Here is a 15,523-nt window from a genome sequence, read left to right on the forward strand (position 1 = left end):
CTTTACAGGGGATAAACAGGGTCTGACTTCAGAACAGTAGACCATCAATGGCCCTTGAAGGTGTTTATTCTCCAGTCTTAAGGAGAGCTCCATTAGAATTGATCATTTGATCTTGCTATTAGAACTACCATTTTAGAAATGTTTTGATGGAATACATCAAATCAAAAGAGGAAGTCAACACAAACATTTGTCTTAATAGTTTGAGATCTGATTTAATTATGGCCAATATTTTTAGGAGAAAGAAAACCAACATAATTTCAGAAATTCACACAGGTCATTCTGGGTTGCATAGTCTTTGACACAGCTTTTGGAAAATCTCTTTATAATTTCTTGATTTACCTTATTCTAAGGAATTTTTTTAAAATGATTTCTATTTCCAATAGACTCAGTCTTTAAGCCTCTCTCATAATTTTCTTGATGTTTAAAACATTTTTCTGTAATGCTGATAGAGGTGTGCCTAAAATAACTAGTAAAAAGATTGTAAGCTAAGATCAGTCAGTTTCCTTAACAGGATTTATTTTAAAATAAATTCTTTGAAGAATTGTCACCAGATAAAGTAGATTTGGGGGCTTTATGTTTTCTTTTGACTGTCCATTTTCGAGGCTCAGTTCTCACTTTTATTTCAAATTGGTCAAAACTAAAGCAATAATGCCCCAATTTTGTTAGTTAGGGTATTATTAGCTTCATATTCCTTTGGCAAAACCTTTTTAGCTTCATATTCCTTTGGCAAAACTTTTGTATTCTGTTCCCTTCAGAGTCTTGTTATCTGAATTATGTCAAAATATTTAAAGATGTTAGTGATTTGAGATACTTCCCTTCCAAGAGGGCACATTAACCTTTGACAATGGTCCTCAATTCTTAAATGAACAAAGGTACTCACTCATCAAAGGAGTGAGTGTTGATTGTCAAAGATAAAATAGCAAACCACAAGGTGTTTGGGCCCTGACAGTCTTTGGGTGACTCTGGAATCTCTTTGGTTATTTATGAGCTTAAATAAACCTCACTTGGAATTTCTCAGATATAGTATTTTATTCTATTTGTTTCCTAATTACTAAAACCTCAATCACTAAGTGAAAAGTGGATTCACTGGGAAATGACCTTAAAAAGTGCAAATGTTCCCTCTTTCAGAGAGGCATATTCAGCAACAAAAATTCCGTGATTTGACCCAGCTGTATTTTAGAGTCTGACAATTTATATTTCCACTGTTATTAAAGAAAGCACAGAAAGCATTTCTATATCCTGCTACAGTCCTTCCTTCCTGTTTTAGTTATGAGCAGGAGATGCTAGAAACTACTGTACATCATCTGTCTTTAATGTCTGTCAAGAAAGAAATGTCGTTCAAATATCATCTGGAACTTGTCTGCCTTTGCTAATGTAGTGCAGAGCAGTTCTAAAAATAAAGGCAGGATTGTTGAGTCCATTAGGAGCAGCTTATTTCATCATTGTTGTTTTTCGCTCGTAGCCTTGTGCCTTGTATGGTGGTTTCTGTTTCTCAGAACAAGCTAAGAAGAGCCATTCTGTTCCTGTGCTCTGGGAATGCTGGAGTAGAGAGTCTGTCTTTTTGAGAATAATATTTGGCTCATACAAGGGGCCTGTGTTCTGCAAGTGTAATGTTTGATGCATGTAAGGAGGATTAGCGTCTATGGGAACTGAGGCAGAGAAATTGAATAGAAATGCCAGAGTCAAATAAAGAAGTGTTTATTTATTGATATTATGTTGAACCTTTTAATAGAAAACATTCAATTAGCATAATTAAATAGGAGGTCTGATTTTGCTATCTTGTTTTTGCCTGATGAGAAATTCAGCATTGATTTTATGGCTATCAGGAAATTTTAGTTATCTTTTCATGTCTAAGGTTCCCAGACTTTGAGGCAACAACCCACTTTATCTGTGCTTATCTGTATTTATTCTAATCAAATAAGGGTTCCTACAGAATACAATCTTAGAATATATACTGAAAGACGACACAGAAATTTCCTAAGAGCTTGGTAGCTGTATATGAGATGGTTAATAAAATTTTCTCTGCCATCTATTGAAGTTAAAGGGAGGACCACAGATTATTAGTAATCTTATAATTCACTTTACATGTTATGATTTAGTGCTATACCTTGGTCTTCTTTTTTTCCTTTTTAGATACTAGCTCAGTCGTGCACTGAAATCCTGGAATTACGGCCCTCAAGCGTCTGTGTGGGGGGTAAGTGGTTAGAATTTAAAAATACCTTGTAAGAAGTTGTACTTTTTTCCTAGTTAAAATATACGATTTGAAACTCATGTTGGAAAGAGAATAGCAAAATTAATTTTTTGGCATCTTTTTCTGTAAGAATTTTTAAATAATTCCTTGAAATATTTCTATTTTAAATTCAAATTTTTAAGATTGGAGTGTTATTTTAAATAATGAACATATTGTGTGACAGGCTTTTAAAATCTTCTGTATATTTAGTTCATGTTTGAGACCTTTCCTATGACAAGTAAAATAGAAAATTTTCTCTTTTATCTGATTATACAAACAGTCAGGTATCTGTAGACATTGAGCTCCATGCCTTGATGACCTGGCCAAAGTACAGTACATGCCAGCTCAGGGCCCATAAAGAAGTGATTTATGGGTGGATGGCAGGAAAGAAGCAGGTGGCTTCATCAGTTGGTTCTAAGAACAGACTCGGGTTTTAGCACTTTCAAGCCATCCAACCCAAAGAGAGTGCGATTCTCTCTAGCCTATACTATTTCTACTTCAAGTCTTACCTGGAGTCCATTTTAACCTGACTTTTCTTTCAAAGGAAAAACATTGGGTCTGGTGGGGAAGGAAATGTGCTGTGCAATTTACTGCAGAACCTCCCAAATGCTGGACATGGGATGAAGTTCTACATCTTTGGACTCCTCCATTAATGATTACTGAGAAGTTCAAGAGGAATAGTGCATTTGAACATTCCAGAGCAGGATGGCATTCTATGCATTTAGAATTTTACCTAATCCTCATAACAACACTATTCGACAGTTTTATAACCCCGGGTTCACGGATGGGGAAACTGAGACAGAGACATGTTCAGTACTTGCTATTAGTAACTGTCCTGTTAGACTCTTGTCTGTCTCACTCCTAAAGCTCATGTTCTTTTTCTGAGTCACATTTTAAGTTTCACTTGCACTTTATTTTAACTTATAAGAAAATTCCTTTCATAATACACTGAATGGAGAGTGGCATGGCAGTATTTTCTTCCACAGTTAATTACTCTATATGTGTTAGATTATTTCAGATAGGAGGTCTCTGAGAGGATTGAAAGTTGATCACTATTAAAATAGTTGACATACCACCTTGCAACTAAGCAGCAAACATTTAGTTGCCAATCAGAACATTGATTGGCAACTAAAATTTTCTTCTAGCATATTATTTCACTCTCTAACATTTAGTGACTGCTCTTCTTACACAGAATATGAGTTCAATCAACCTCTTTTACCTATTGGCCATAGATTATTATTAGTCCAAAATGCATGACCCTTGATGAGTTATAAGTTTGTATGCAACAGAAAATAAAACTAGAATTAAGGATGTGAAGAAGCTGTTAAAGAAGAGCTATGTACGGGGTGTCATAGATTGAAGAAAATATAATACACGACTGTTCTAAGAACCAGATAATATGAGGCATTAACTTCTTTACGTTCTCATACCTCAGTTCCTAAGACAAGAGGAAAACAAAGGGTTTTCTTTCCTGTGGATATTTTCTTCAGGATAGAATTTGGGCAAGTTTGTATGGTGTTTGTCTGGGATGACTGTTATGCTTCAATTCTAAAATCTTGGTCACTATTGGAAAACACTTTGTTCAAAAAATAAAATAACGCATCTCTACGTGGCAGTGAAGGGTATCTTCACTGTACGTACCTGGAGGGTCTAAGAAAGCAAGTAGGACCGTGTCTTCGTTGTTATTAGTTGGCTGATTAGTACTAAAAAATTCATTCTTTGTACCTTGATACTTTTGTTTCAAGTAATGCTTTTTGTTGTTGTTTTTGTAAAGTAGTGATTAAATTTTTTATTTTTCCTTTTACTTCTAGAGGAATTTCAAATAGTTTTGAATGGAAGAGGATTCAACTTGGGCAGTCGGAATGGCAGTGTTCTCTGTACTTACACTGTTAATGAAACATACACCAAGAGTAGGTCTCCATAATTTCAATATTGCTTTAATGTCTCCATAGTATATCAGCATCAAGTGTTTTCCTCTTTTCCCCAACTGAAACCAACTGTGCTATATTTTTTTATCAGAGGGGAAAGAAAGGAAGTCCAATGATAATACAAGTAGTAATAATAATTACTTAATAGTTATTTAATAATGGCAACATTTGTTCATAACTTAATAAATGCTGGACCCCATCCTAAGTAGCCTCATTATACAAATGATGCCCTTGTGTCTGAAAGAGTCAAATAACTTGCCTGTGGTGACACAAGTAATAATGGGCAGAGCTGAGAGTTGAACCCAGTTTTCCTGATTGCACTCCGTACGGACTCTATCCACCACCTTATTTAATTGCCTCTTTCTCCAGATTTGTTTCTTGTAACTCTTGCCTGAAAATCTAACTGTCTTGGACTATTCTACTACTTATTGCCTTATTTTATTGTCACTTGTTATCTTTATCTAATTTCCCAATAATTTGTCAGCCAGTTTCCTGAAGACGGGCTTTTTGCCTTATAGATATATCTCCAATGCCCACCTGGCACAGTGTTTGTTGATAATTATCATATTTAGGGAATTAGGTTTTATTTTCCCTCACTTGGCTTTCAAAATAGGAGAAGATGAGTGTAAAATTTTTATCTTCATTTTGAGAAAAACTTCTGCTCTTTAAATAGATCTTAGTATGCTGAGCGTTTTGGGTCTCTATTAAGACATTTTCTCCTCATTGATGATTATATTGTCTTCTAAAATTTTATACTGTAAGGCAGATGCTGCAACTCTGTGAACTCTGGTGGAATTATTTTTTGAGAGGTTCATCTACAATTTTGTTGTTTATCTGATGGTTCTAAACCCTCCAATTAGCACAGCTTTGGCTACATACACAGTCACTGCTCCATACGTTTGTTGAATTAAAGTGGTGAGGATCTCAGCATGGTAAATGCCATCAGTAATTCCTCTCTTTCTTATTAAGATCATCATTTTGGTAAGGAAAGACAATAATATTTGTAAAAAACTTTCTTCCTAGTAGGTTCTACAACTGAAGAGGACAAAATAATTTTACCATTTTTATTCAGTAGTCATCTGTATCTAAGCATTAGCTTTACCTTACTCCTTTTGATTACATATTTGAGTTGATTATAATATAAACATATTTTACACTTAGCTACATAGGATTGAATTTATTAAAGTAAATCTCAAATAAATTGAGTCAGATTGTATTTTCATCATTTGTATTCTAACATTATCCATCTAATTATGTAACTTCTCTGAGTATTTATAGTCTAGATCATTTTTCTCATATGCTATTAAAATTGCAAGGCAATTTAAGCATTCTATAAAATGTGTTTATATATTATAAACCCAATTATTTTATTAAACTCTTGAAAGAAATGTATTATCCTTTGGACATTTGTCTTCTCTATCATTTTTAAATTCTGCTTTTAAAATATATATAATTTTTCCTTGAAAATCTAATATATTGGCAAAATTGAGGGAGAAAAGGTAATAATTTTATAGTATCTACAAGCTGTATGTGAACTTAATCTATATCAAAAAATCGTAATTTATGATTTACCAGTACTATATATCAATGAGGCATATAATCTCTTCCTGTTTTTCATTCTGTGTTCCTTCTCTTTCTTTAGATGAGTATCTTTTTGTTTTTTTCATGCTAATATATCTAATGTCCCACACTTGAACTCTGATTGCTGCGTCTCTTCATATTTTTAATGAAACTGTGTGAGATACATAAAACCCTTTATTGATTAAATGACATATTATTTTATAGGTGTAATGCCAGTGAGTGTGGAAAGTAATTCTATGCTTTGTCCTGCACCTACCCTGAATGAAGTTGGACAGTAAGTACTTTATTAAAAACATTTAAAAACTTTTTAGCTACAAATTATAAGGAAATGATGACAAAATATACATTGGTTGTTTTATTTTATCTTTTCTTGATATACAGATTAAACATGAAATAGTAAATCCTAGGCAAATCACTCTGGTTAGTACTAGTACTTTAACTATACGTATCCTTAGTAGGTTGAAAAGGGTAAAGTCTGTTTTATCTTTTTTCTTAAATATTGATTAAAAGGCTCTATAAATATTTATCTGGATAGATTTGAGAACTATTGTTAGAGCCTTTAAATAATAAAGCCATAGCCATTATTTTGAACTTTAGAGTATTGAATTTACACACACATACATACACATACACACAAGAGTTTCAAAGTGGGATTTTGACTAATTACTATAGTGTTTAAATATTAAGATTGAAGAGCAAAAGGAACATGGCTCAATAAGGCACAACTTAGACTAGGAAATATTTGTGCATTAATTTGTGTCCCAGTCCTGTTAAGGAGTATATTTTCATGTTCTTTGGTGTGGCAATAAACCATGATAACTGGATAAAATAAGGGATATTTAGTTTGGAAGAAGGGCTTTTATTTTAATCACCTATATACAGATAATTTCACCATCAACTTAATATTTCCATGTGTGATTTTTTTCCCCCTGCCCTCTCTATTATGCAGGAAATGATTGCAGATAGTTCAAATGTTCTCTTGTCCAACAGTAGTAGATGTAATATGCTTAGGATAATGGATAGGAAGCAGTTTTCAAGAATCACTATATACTGATCTCAAACCTTCCTCTGGATCAGAGGAAACTAAAATACTAAGGCCCCAATCCAAAGTCTGGATTAGTGTTCAGAGAGTGAAGATTATATTTTCCTTTGTGGAACCTAAGAAAATCATTTTAGTAGTTTGAAGTTAACTTGAGCACTTAACTTTTGTGGATGCTTAAATATTCAAGATATCTGTTGGACATCACTTCTGGTCATCCAAGTAAATTGGAGCAGTATCAGCTTTCTATTTGAAATTGATTGTAAAGAGCTGCATAATATAACTTATAAAAGCAAGACTATCAGAATCTATTTTCTTTCTATAAAAAAGTATTCATTTTCTGAGTCATATAATAATCTGGTATTGGTAACATGCTTATGGCCAAATTAGACTGGCCTTGGAATTTAAGGCCCATCCATTTTACGTGGAGCCATCTGTACCACAAGGGCACAGTGGGACTCAATGGCTTTCTGAGTAATAGTCTTGTATTAGCAACGATAAATCTGTTGACTTAAAGTTTGGTCTTATTTTATTGAATCTATAAGTCCATATTGATTCTCCTGATCGTTCTCTGCAGTCTACTTTCAGAGCTGTCTTCTCTCTCTTAGTCACTGGCAGCTCCATCCTTTTTGTTGTTCAGGTAAAAAACCTTTGACTCATTATTGATCTCTTTTATGCAGCCCATAAGCAAATCTCAGCTCTGATTTCAAAACATGTTCAGAATCCAGTCCTTCCCCACCACCACCACGGATACCACCCTAGACCAAGCTACTGTCATTTCTTGCTTAGGTTATTAGCCTCTCAACCCATCTTTCTTCTTCTGTCCTTGGCAAAAGTGATCCTGTTAAAATAGATCAGTTTATGTCACCCCTCCTCTTAAAATCCTTGATAATGAGTTCCTCATTACATTTAGAGTGCAAGTCTAATCACTGCAATGTTCTATAAGGTTCTACAAGATCTGGCCCTCACTGCAACTTCATCCTCTTTTTGCCCCTTCTGTTATGGTCACACTGGCCTCTTTGTTGTTCTTTAACCACCTGAGCTTATTCCAGTGGCTTGAAAGGCTCCTTCCTTCTTGTCTCACTCTCTCAACTTCAAGTTTTGTTCAACACATCACCTTCTCAGTAAGCCCTTGCCAGTCACCCTATTTAATCATACAATCTTCCCCCTCCCTTGAGTTTAACAGTCTCTATTCTCTTTTCATGGTTCACTTTTTCTCCAAAGCATTTATTTGTTTGCTATTGTGTCTCCCTCCTGCTGGGATGAATTTGGTTTATTTTGTTTCTTTCTGTATCTCTAGCACTGACAATGCCTGACAGATAGTAGATTCACTAAATGTTTGTTGCATGAAAGAATGAATACATTTTTCTCAAACATTTTGATTTACTATTTATATAAAGAGCTAAAAGAGTGCATTTGATTACTGGGTATATCAGGTAGGAGAAAGATGATCAGAATTCTGTTTGGGGAATCATACCATTTAAGAGAGCAGGAAACTATCTTGACCTTTTCATAGTAATGACTAGTTAAGTAATGACTAGTTAAGGAAGACAGCTTACTTTCTTCTCCAAAGTAGTTATAAAATGCAATATACCTGTTTTATCCAACACTGAATTTGTTTTCTCTAGAATTTGCCTTGGGGCACAGTCTCCTTTTTAAAAGACTGCCATAGGTACTGCTGGTATTCTTTAGTGATTTGTAGATTGGCTAAATACTCAGAAGATGTGATTTTAAAAAATCATATAAGACATAATAAATATCAAGCACGAGAAAAAATCATTTGTTTGCTTTTTGACATTAATATTTCACCTACAAGCAAGCTGAGAATGCTTTGGAAGGCAGTCTGTCTAAAATAATTACTTTTGCTTCTTTTTTGTCTATCAAGTACATGACACCACTGAGGCAAAATAGGTGAAGATTTTATTTGTTAATGTATCGGACATTTGGCGACATCATTATTTGTTCTACTAAGTATGTTGCAAGTAATTTGGACCTTTCCTTTGCCTTGAATTTCCTTCAGATACTTTTGTAGGGGATGAGCTCTCTTATGATATTGGATTAAAATCAACACAACTGAAACAGTTTAGCCTTGTAAGGTGACTGTGCTTAATATGTTTGTCTAATTAGCTTTTGGCTAAGGATTCAAAACCATTAAGTAGCTAGTTAGTCTATGTTTCAAATAAACACATCTGGCCCAACAATGAATGAAAGTTTTTCCTGTGTGAGGGTGACAGATGTGGTGATGGTTCCCCCTGTTCTCTCACTTAAATAATTAACAGCATGCTGGTGAAGTAACCCTAGACAGACAGCCTCAAAGCCAGATGCACAGTCTCAGAGCTGGAGCCACGGACATGTGTCTCGTCTCATTAGTGTGCTCTATCAGTTCCTTTCTCATCTTTATGTTACTTCCTGAATTACATTTTCTTTGAGGATTATTCCTTTAAAAATCGAGGGCTCATGAATTTTGGTTTGAAAGAGGCTTAACATGAAGATGTTTTACTTGGAGATGGGAACTAAGAATGTAGCAGAGTAGCTAGGACATAGGTTTGCATTTGGAAAATGATGTCGTGGAGTAAACAAAAGTTAAAGCTATCTGGGCAAATCTTATCCAGGTTTATCATTGCTTAGCATTGTTGGAATGGGTCTTTGGAGTCCTTTCTTTGAGAGACATTGAAATTTAATCTCTATGTATTAAATTTCTTTATCTGGTATAGAATTTTAGACTAAAATGAACATATTTTTAGTTTTTAAACAGAAAGAATGCAAAGGTGAGATTGTTCTTTCTGAGATTGTTATTTCCTATTTTTTTTCATTAGACACAATTTAATTAAAAAATGTCATATGGTTAAACAAATTGTCTTACCTAGAAAAATCTGTAGATTGTTTGGGAATTAATTTCTGCCAGTGGTTCATTTGAACCAAAATGTCTTAAGTTTGAGTAGGAAGGACTCTGTGAAGTTCTGCAGATCCTACCCTTTTGAGGGCCGTGGCCTCCTGGTGTAATGTGCAGGTGTCACCCATTCTTGCAAAATGGGCTTATTCTCTGACCCTTGTTTAGTGAGACATCAACAATAGCACAGCTGCTCTGCAATAGTTGAGATCTCAAACCTGTAATTTGGCAAGAAGAACAGAGCAAATTGGGTAAATATACATAAACACATTGTGAAGAAAGAAAAACAGAACAGAATGAACCAGATCCTGATCCTACAGCTTGTTTGATAGATTTAAGGAGGCATATGGTATAGTTAAATGTGCTTTCAAAAACATTGGCCAGAATCTTCTGGCAAATATGAAATAAATATCTAAATCAGATGAAACTGATAGTATTAGTTCCCTTAAAAGGCAGCGTGGAAAGACAGTTGACAGAGGGTTTAAGTAAGAAGTGGTGGGACATCAGTGTATGTGGAAAATTTGAAGCATCTGATACTGAAGGATCACTGAGATGCATGTGTGGCAGACTTGGGGTTAGAGCCTGACTTGGTAATGGAATCTTATTTTCCTCAATGTTGTGATTTTTTTAAATATAATTTATCTTGCCTGGAATAAAATTAATTCCATTTCCCTTTCTTGGTTTGACAAATTCTGCCTTTAGCACAGCTTCTCACATGAACAGTTAAAAGAAATATATATATACCTATATATGTATGGTTATGTGAATTTATCAATTTGTTTTTTTTGAGAGGGAGACATGACAAAAGTTTTTTTTTATTAGAAAAATTCTTTAAAAAAACAAAGAACTGAGGTGATGAATTGGTCGTCAACAGATGACTTGGTGGCTGAGGCTGCTTTGGCTGCACTGATCTCCCACTTCCTCCCTTGTTCAGGGTCCGTGTCAAAGCAGCGCCATAGCTGCAGGGCCCCCGTCTGGGCTCATGGTTGGACTGAGGACCTGAACTGTGTGACCTTTGAGCTGAGCCACCTTGGTTGGGTACTTACAAATAACAAGCTGGTTCTGGGCAAAACCATGGCCTGAGATGAGCTTCTTGTAGTGGGGGGACCAGAGGATGGACCACACTTGGAAGCATCCGCAGCACTCAGGCCCCATAGTAGACATTCTAGATGTGAATGTGTCAATCACTGGGCCTCCTTCTAGTTTCCAGGACCTTGGCCTGCCAGGGACACCAAGCTACAGCCTTGATAGCCCCTTGACAATGGGTGAATGTCTGCAGGGGAACCCAGCCACCCATGCCAGGAGCACTAGGCCACATGATGACCAAATATTGTCCATCTGTATATCTACACGATCCCCAATTCTATTATCTTAGTAGCAGGTGATGCAACCATAACTTTCTTCTTTATTCTCTTCCTTATGAGGAATGAGACTGGATTTATTTATTTTTTAAATCATGGATACCAGGACATTAGTTGTATCTTTATTTTGAATATAAACATTAGAATCTTGGTGAGATTGGTTAAGGCTGAGGATCCTCTCAGTTTTTATATTTCTCTATACCCCTCCCCCAATGGTGGAACATTTATGTATTCATTCACACAGTATATCGCTTTCTGATTATACCTATAAATGTGATGAGTTCACCTAATCTGCATTGCATCTCCATCCTAAATATTATATTCAGTTCTGGAAATTGTCTTTTAAGAGGAACAATAGTTAATTCGAGTACGTCTAGGGTGGCCAACAAAATCTTGCCAAGTATGAAAATGTTAAAATACTGAATTAAAATACTGAAAAAGACACGATTCAGGTGTGACACATCAGCTCTCCAAACGTCAGGTCTGTCATGTGAAAGATAGATTTGACTTATTCTTTATTGCTCCAAGAACAAGAGAAAGAAAGAGTGGAAGGTAAAAGGAGGCACATTTCAGCTCAATATAAGAAAGATTTTTGTAAAAATTGGAATCATTTAGTGAGTGTTTTGGTAACTAAAAGTGTTCAAAGAGGGACAGCTATGTGATGATATGGAAGATATTCCTTTAATATGTATTTAAATCCTCATATATCTGCTTTTAAATTTTATATTATTAAAGTTTTTACTATTACTAAAATATTTGACTTTTTTAGATGAAAGTCACTAAAAATTGAGTGATCATTTTGAAGCGTCTTTTTAGTATTTAAAAAGATACACAATGCAGTTAAAATGGGGTTATTTTCAGTATAATACTGAAAACATTTACAATAAAAGTGTAGGTGTGATGTCCAGTACAATTCTGATACAGCTTTTTTTTTCTTCTGAAATCTAGCAATTTTCCTGACTGCAGTGTTTGTTTTAGTTATATATATATATATTGAGTATCTCAAAAAGAAATTATTTTATTCAATTATTTTATCCTTTTACCCCTTTGAAGAAAATATCCTTAAACAAAACATTAATTTATATATATATATATTCATAACTAGAAGTAGAGTCTTTATTCACAAATTTGAAGCCTTATTTTCACCTCATAATTTATTATGCATAAAGCTAACTTTTAAAAAGCTCTGCAGAGTATTAAATAGTAGCACTTGCTTTCAAAATATCTTAAGTCACCATAATTTTAATAGCTTTTTGAGTAGTTGCCAGTTTAATTTTCAGTATGTGCAAATTGGAGGTAAATTATTTATTACTTCCAGCAAATGTCTTTCACAATTTTATTTAATTTTTTCATCTTTTTAAATGGATCATAAAATGACAGTCTTTTATTGGACATCCATAAAGTCAGCAGCAAATAAATACTTTGCAAATAGGTTGCTATGATTGAAATGTCAACCATATTTCATGCAGTATGAAATTTCCTCAGATCAGAGTAGCCCTAACGTATGGCAATGAGCTGTTCTTCTATTCTGGAATTGTCTTACATCATTAAACATTAAATTAAAGCTCTGTGACCGTTAGGACTTTGAACTTTATTTACTTAGTTATATATCAGAATACTATTTAGTAATTTCTCATGTGGAATGAATTTAGTACCCTTGAATTTAGTTTTATCACTATTAATTGAGGACCAATTGACATTAAAATGCACTTCAAGCAGTCTTTTTGTTAAGTTGCTCAGGTTTCTTCTATCCTTCTACTTAAATGTTCTGAGGATGGAGCAAAGAGCCATTGAACATATTTGTAAGCAATTCTAAACAATGTAGAACCAACTTATAGAAAAGGGAGTTGAAAGAGTCCTCAGTTCTGAGCCTCGCCTTCCCTGACCACCCAGAATTATCTGCACTGTGGGCCAGTCCTGTCTCAGAAGAAGGTCTTTCCTTGTCTTTCACAACTTCATAGTCTCACCTCCGGGACTGTTTCTTCTCCAGTGTTACCTCCGGCTCCTCTTCTTACATTTCCTAGTCAGTTTTCACCATGGCTGGATTCCTGACCCATAAACTCACCTTCTCTAAGCCTTCCTTTTCTTGCTGATGAGTTCCAAATCTTCAGACAAGATCTTTCCCTTAGCTTTAAACCAACCAAATGTCCACTATCCAAATGTCAGCTCATTCACTTGGATTTCCCTTAGGCAAATTAAACCTGAAGTTCCCAAATTAAACTCGTGTACTTCTGTTCAAACCTGTTCCTTTCATGTTTCCTGTGCAAGATTACCCACCTTCCTGTGCAAAACACAAACTTTGAAGCCATCTTTAACTACTCCTTCTTCCTCAACTCCTACATCCTATAAATGTCCAAGTCCTTTTTAATCTAACTGCTTAATACCTCTCAATTTTCATTTCAGATTACCCTCATTGACACTATTTGGTTCAGTTCTACTTTGGTCCTTATCTGAAGAAATTCAAATCTCATCACTGAGAAATTCTTTAAAAAAATTTTTTTTAATTGAGGTAACATTGGTTTATAACATTATATAAGCTTCATGTATACAAATATTAAGTTTTGACTTCTGTATACACTACAGTATGCTCACCACCAAAAGTCTAGTTTCCATCTGTCAGCATACAGTTGACCCCCTTTACCCATTTTGCCCTCCCGCTCTTCCCCTCTGGTAGCCATCAATTTATTCTCTGTATCTAGGTGCTTGTTTTTGTTTTGTTTTGTTTCTTTGTTTTTATATTCCACATATGAATGAAATCGTACATATTTGTCTTTCTCCATCTGACTTATTTCACTTAGTACCCTCAAGGTCCATCCATGTTGTCACAAATGTCAAGATTCCATTTTTTTATGGTTGAGTAGTATTCCATTGTACATATATACCACGTCTTCTTTAGCCATTCATCCATCAGTGGGCACTTACGTTGCTGCTTCCATATCTTGGCCATTGTAAATAATGCTGCAGTGAACATCAGGGTGCATATATCTTTTTGAATTGGTGTTTTTGTGTTCTTCAGATAAATACCCAGAAGTGGAATAACTGGATCATATGGTAGTTCCATTCTTAATTTTTTGGGGAACCTCCATCATGTTTTTCATAGTAGGTGCACCAATTTCCATTCCTACCAACAGTGAAATACACTATGACATTGTTAACTGGTCTTCTACTGTAGAAATTTACTCTTCCAATCCATGCTCTACGATGCAAAAAGTGATATTTGTAAAACACAATTCTGACCATATTTCTGCCTGGCTTAAAAACTCATAAGACTAATTCCAAATATCTAAATATGGCATCCTGGGTTCTTCATGATCCTTCTCCTACTCTCCTTTTCGGCCTCAAACCATATATTCTCACTCTCACATTCTGTGTTGATGCCGTACTGAATGGCTTTTATTCCTTGACTGTTCTGTGCCTTTCTTATCTTCCAGCTTGTTAAATAGTGCTCCATCTTCTTGGGTCCCTTTTTAATCTCTTTTCCTAACTAATTCTTGATCATCCTTTAGGATTCATCATAGAGGTGACTTCCTGCAGGAAATCTTTGTTGATGCCCCCATGCAAGGCTCAGTCTGTTGTAACTCCCATATGGTCCTCTAGTACCTTTGTGCTTATACCTATTTTAGTTAATATCACATTCTATTGTAATTGTTCATGTGGCTTCCTTTCAATTACATTGTAATGCTGTGTTTCATTTGTTATTGCAGCCCTATTACCAAGCACAGCCTAGGTTGGCCTATTGTAGGCAATTTATAAATATTGGAGTAATAGACTGATTGAGTGATTGACTGAACTTACTGGCCAACATTCAAAAACCAATTTGGAGTACAGTTTTAAGTGTTAGGTTCAAGCACACAGCTCAACATAGTTGCAGTGTTGGGTTTTATCAAGAAAACATTTTGTAACAGGAAGGAAATAGCTTTGAATAATTTCTTTACACGAACTTACATGACATTATATGTTATACTAGGCATTTTTGGAACAATTTAGCTCTCTCTATTTTTATATGGAAGTAAGTAGAAGAGAAATTCTTTAAAGTAAACAAAAAAGTATTAGGCAATTATTTCTTTGCTGCAATACATTCTTCTCTATTATCTGTGCTGTTTTTTAACTTGGATCTAAAATTTTTATATAAAAGTACCTTGATAGCTGAATATTTTTTTAGACAAATAGTCAGATGTTACAGTAATTTATAGAGTACCCGCTGTGTTCCAGGCACTGTGTTGGACATTTTATGTACATTATTTTATCAAGCTCTCCTCCCCAAAGCAATTCTGAAATAGGTACAGTTATCCCCATTTTACACATTGAAGAATGCAAGATTGAGAGGGTAGTGACTAGGGTTCAAACCTAGAACTCGTAATTCCCCAACATGTGGGCTGAATCTATCCCCTTTTTCAATTGTATTTTATTCTTGGGACAAATAAAGATAAATTCTTTACTCACCTCTCCTTTATGTATGGAATTGTGTAAAAACAATGTGGCTTTAATACATTT

The 15,523-nt window shown here is 34.8% G+C and overlaps 1 protein-coding gene across 4 annotated transcripts in view; it reads left to right on the forward strand.

The window, feature by feature from the left end:
- Positions 1–15,523, forward strand: part of ANTXR2 (ANTXR cell adhesion molecule 2) — a 160,382-nt gene that overhangs the window by 31,972 nt on the left and 112,887 nt on the right. For all 4 annotated transcript variants that reach the window (XR_014243739.1, XM_082389377.1, XM_082389376.1 and 1 more), the window contains exons 8-10: positions 2,134–2,194; positions 4,042–4,140; positions 5,944–6,013. Coding sequence is in view for 3 of the 4 variants with exons in the window: in XM_082389377.1 (XP_082245503.1) it covers positions 2,134–2,194; positions 4,042–4,140; positions 5,944–6,013 (230 nt within the window). In the remaining variant the exon portion in view is untranslated. The remainder of the gene's footprint in view (positions 1–2,133; positions 2,195–4,041; positions 4,141–5,943; positions 6,014–15,523) is intronic.

The sequence above is a fragment of the Balaenoptera borealis genome (genome assembly GCF_965194805.1).
Source record: "Balaenoptera borealis genome assembly, chromosome: 4".
Taxonomy (NCBI): domain Eukaryota; kingdom Metazoa; phylum Chordata; class Mammalia; order Artiodactyla; family Balaenopteridae; genus Balaenoptera; species Balaenoptera borealis.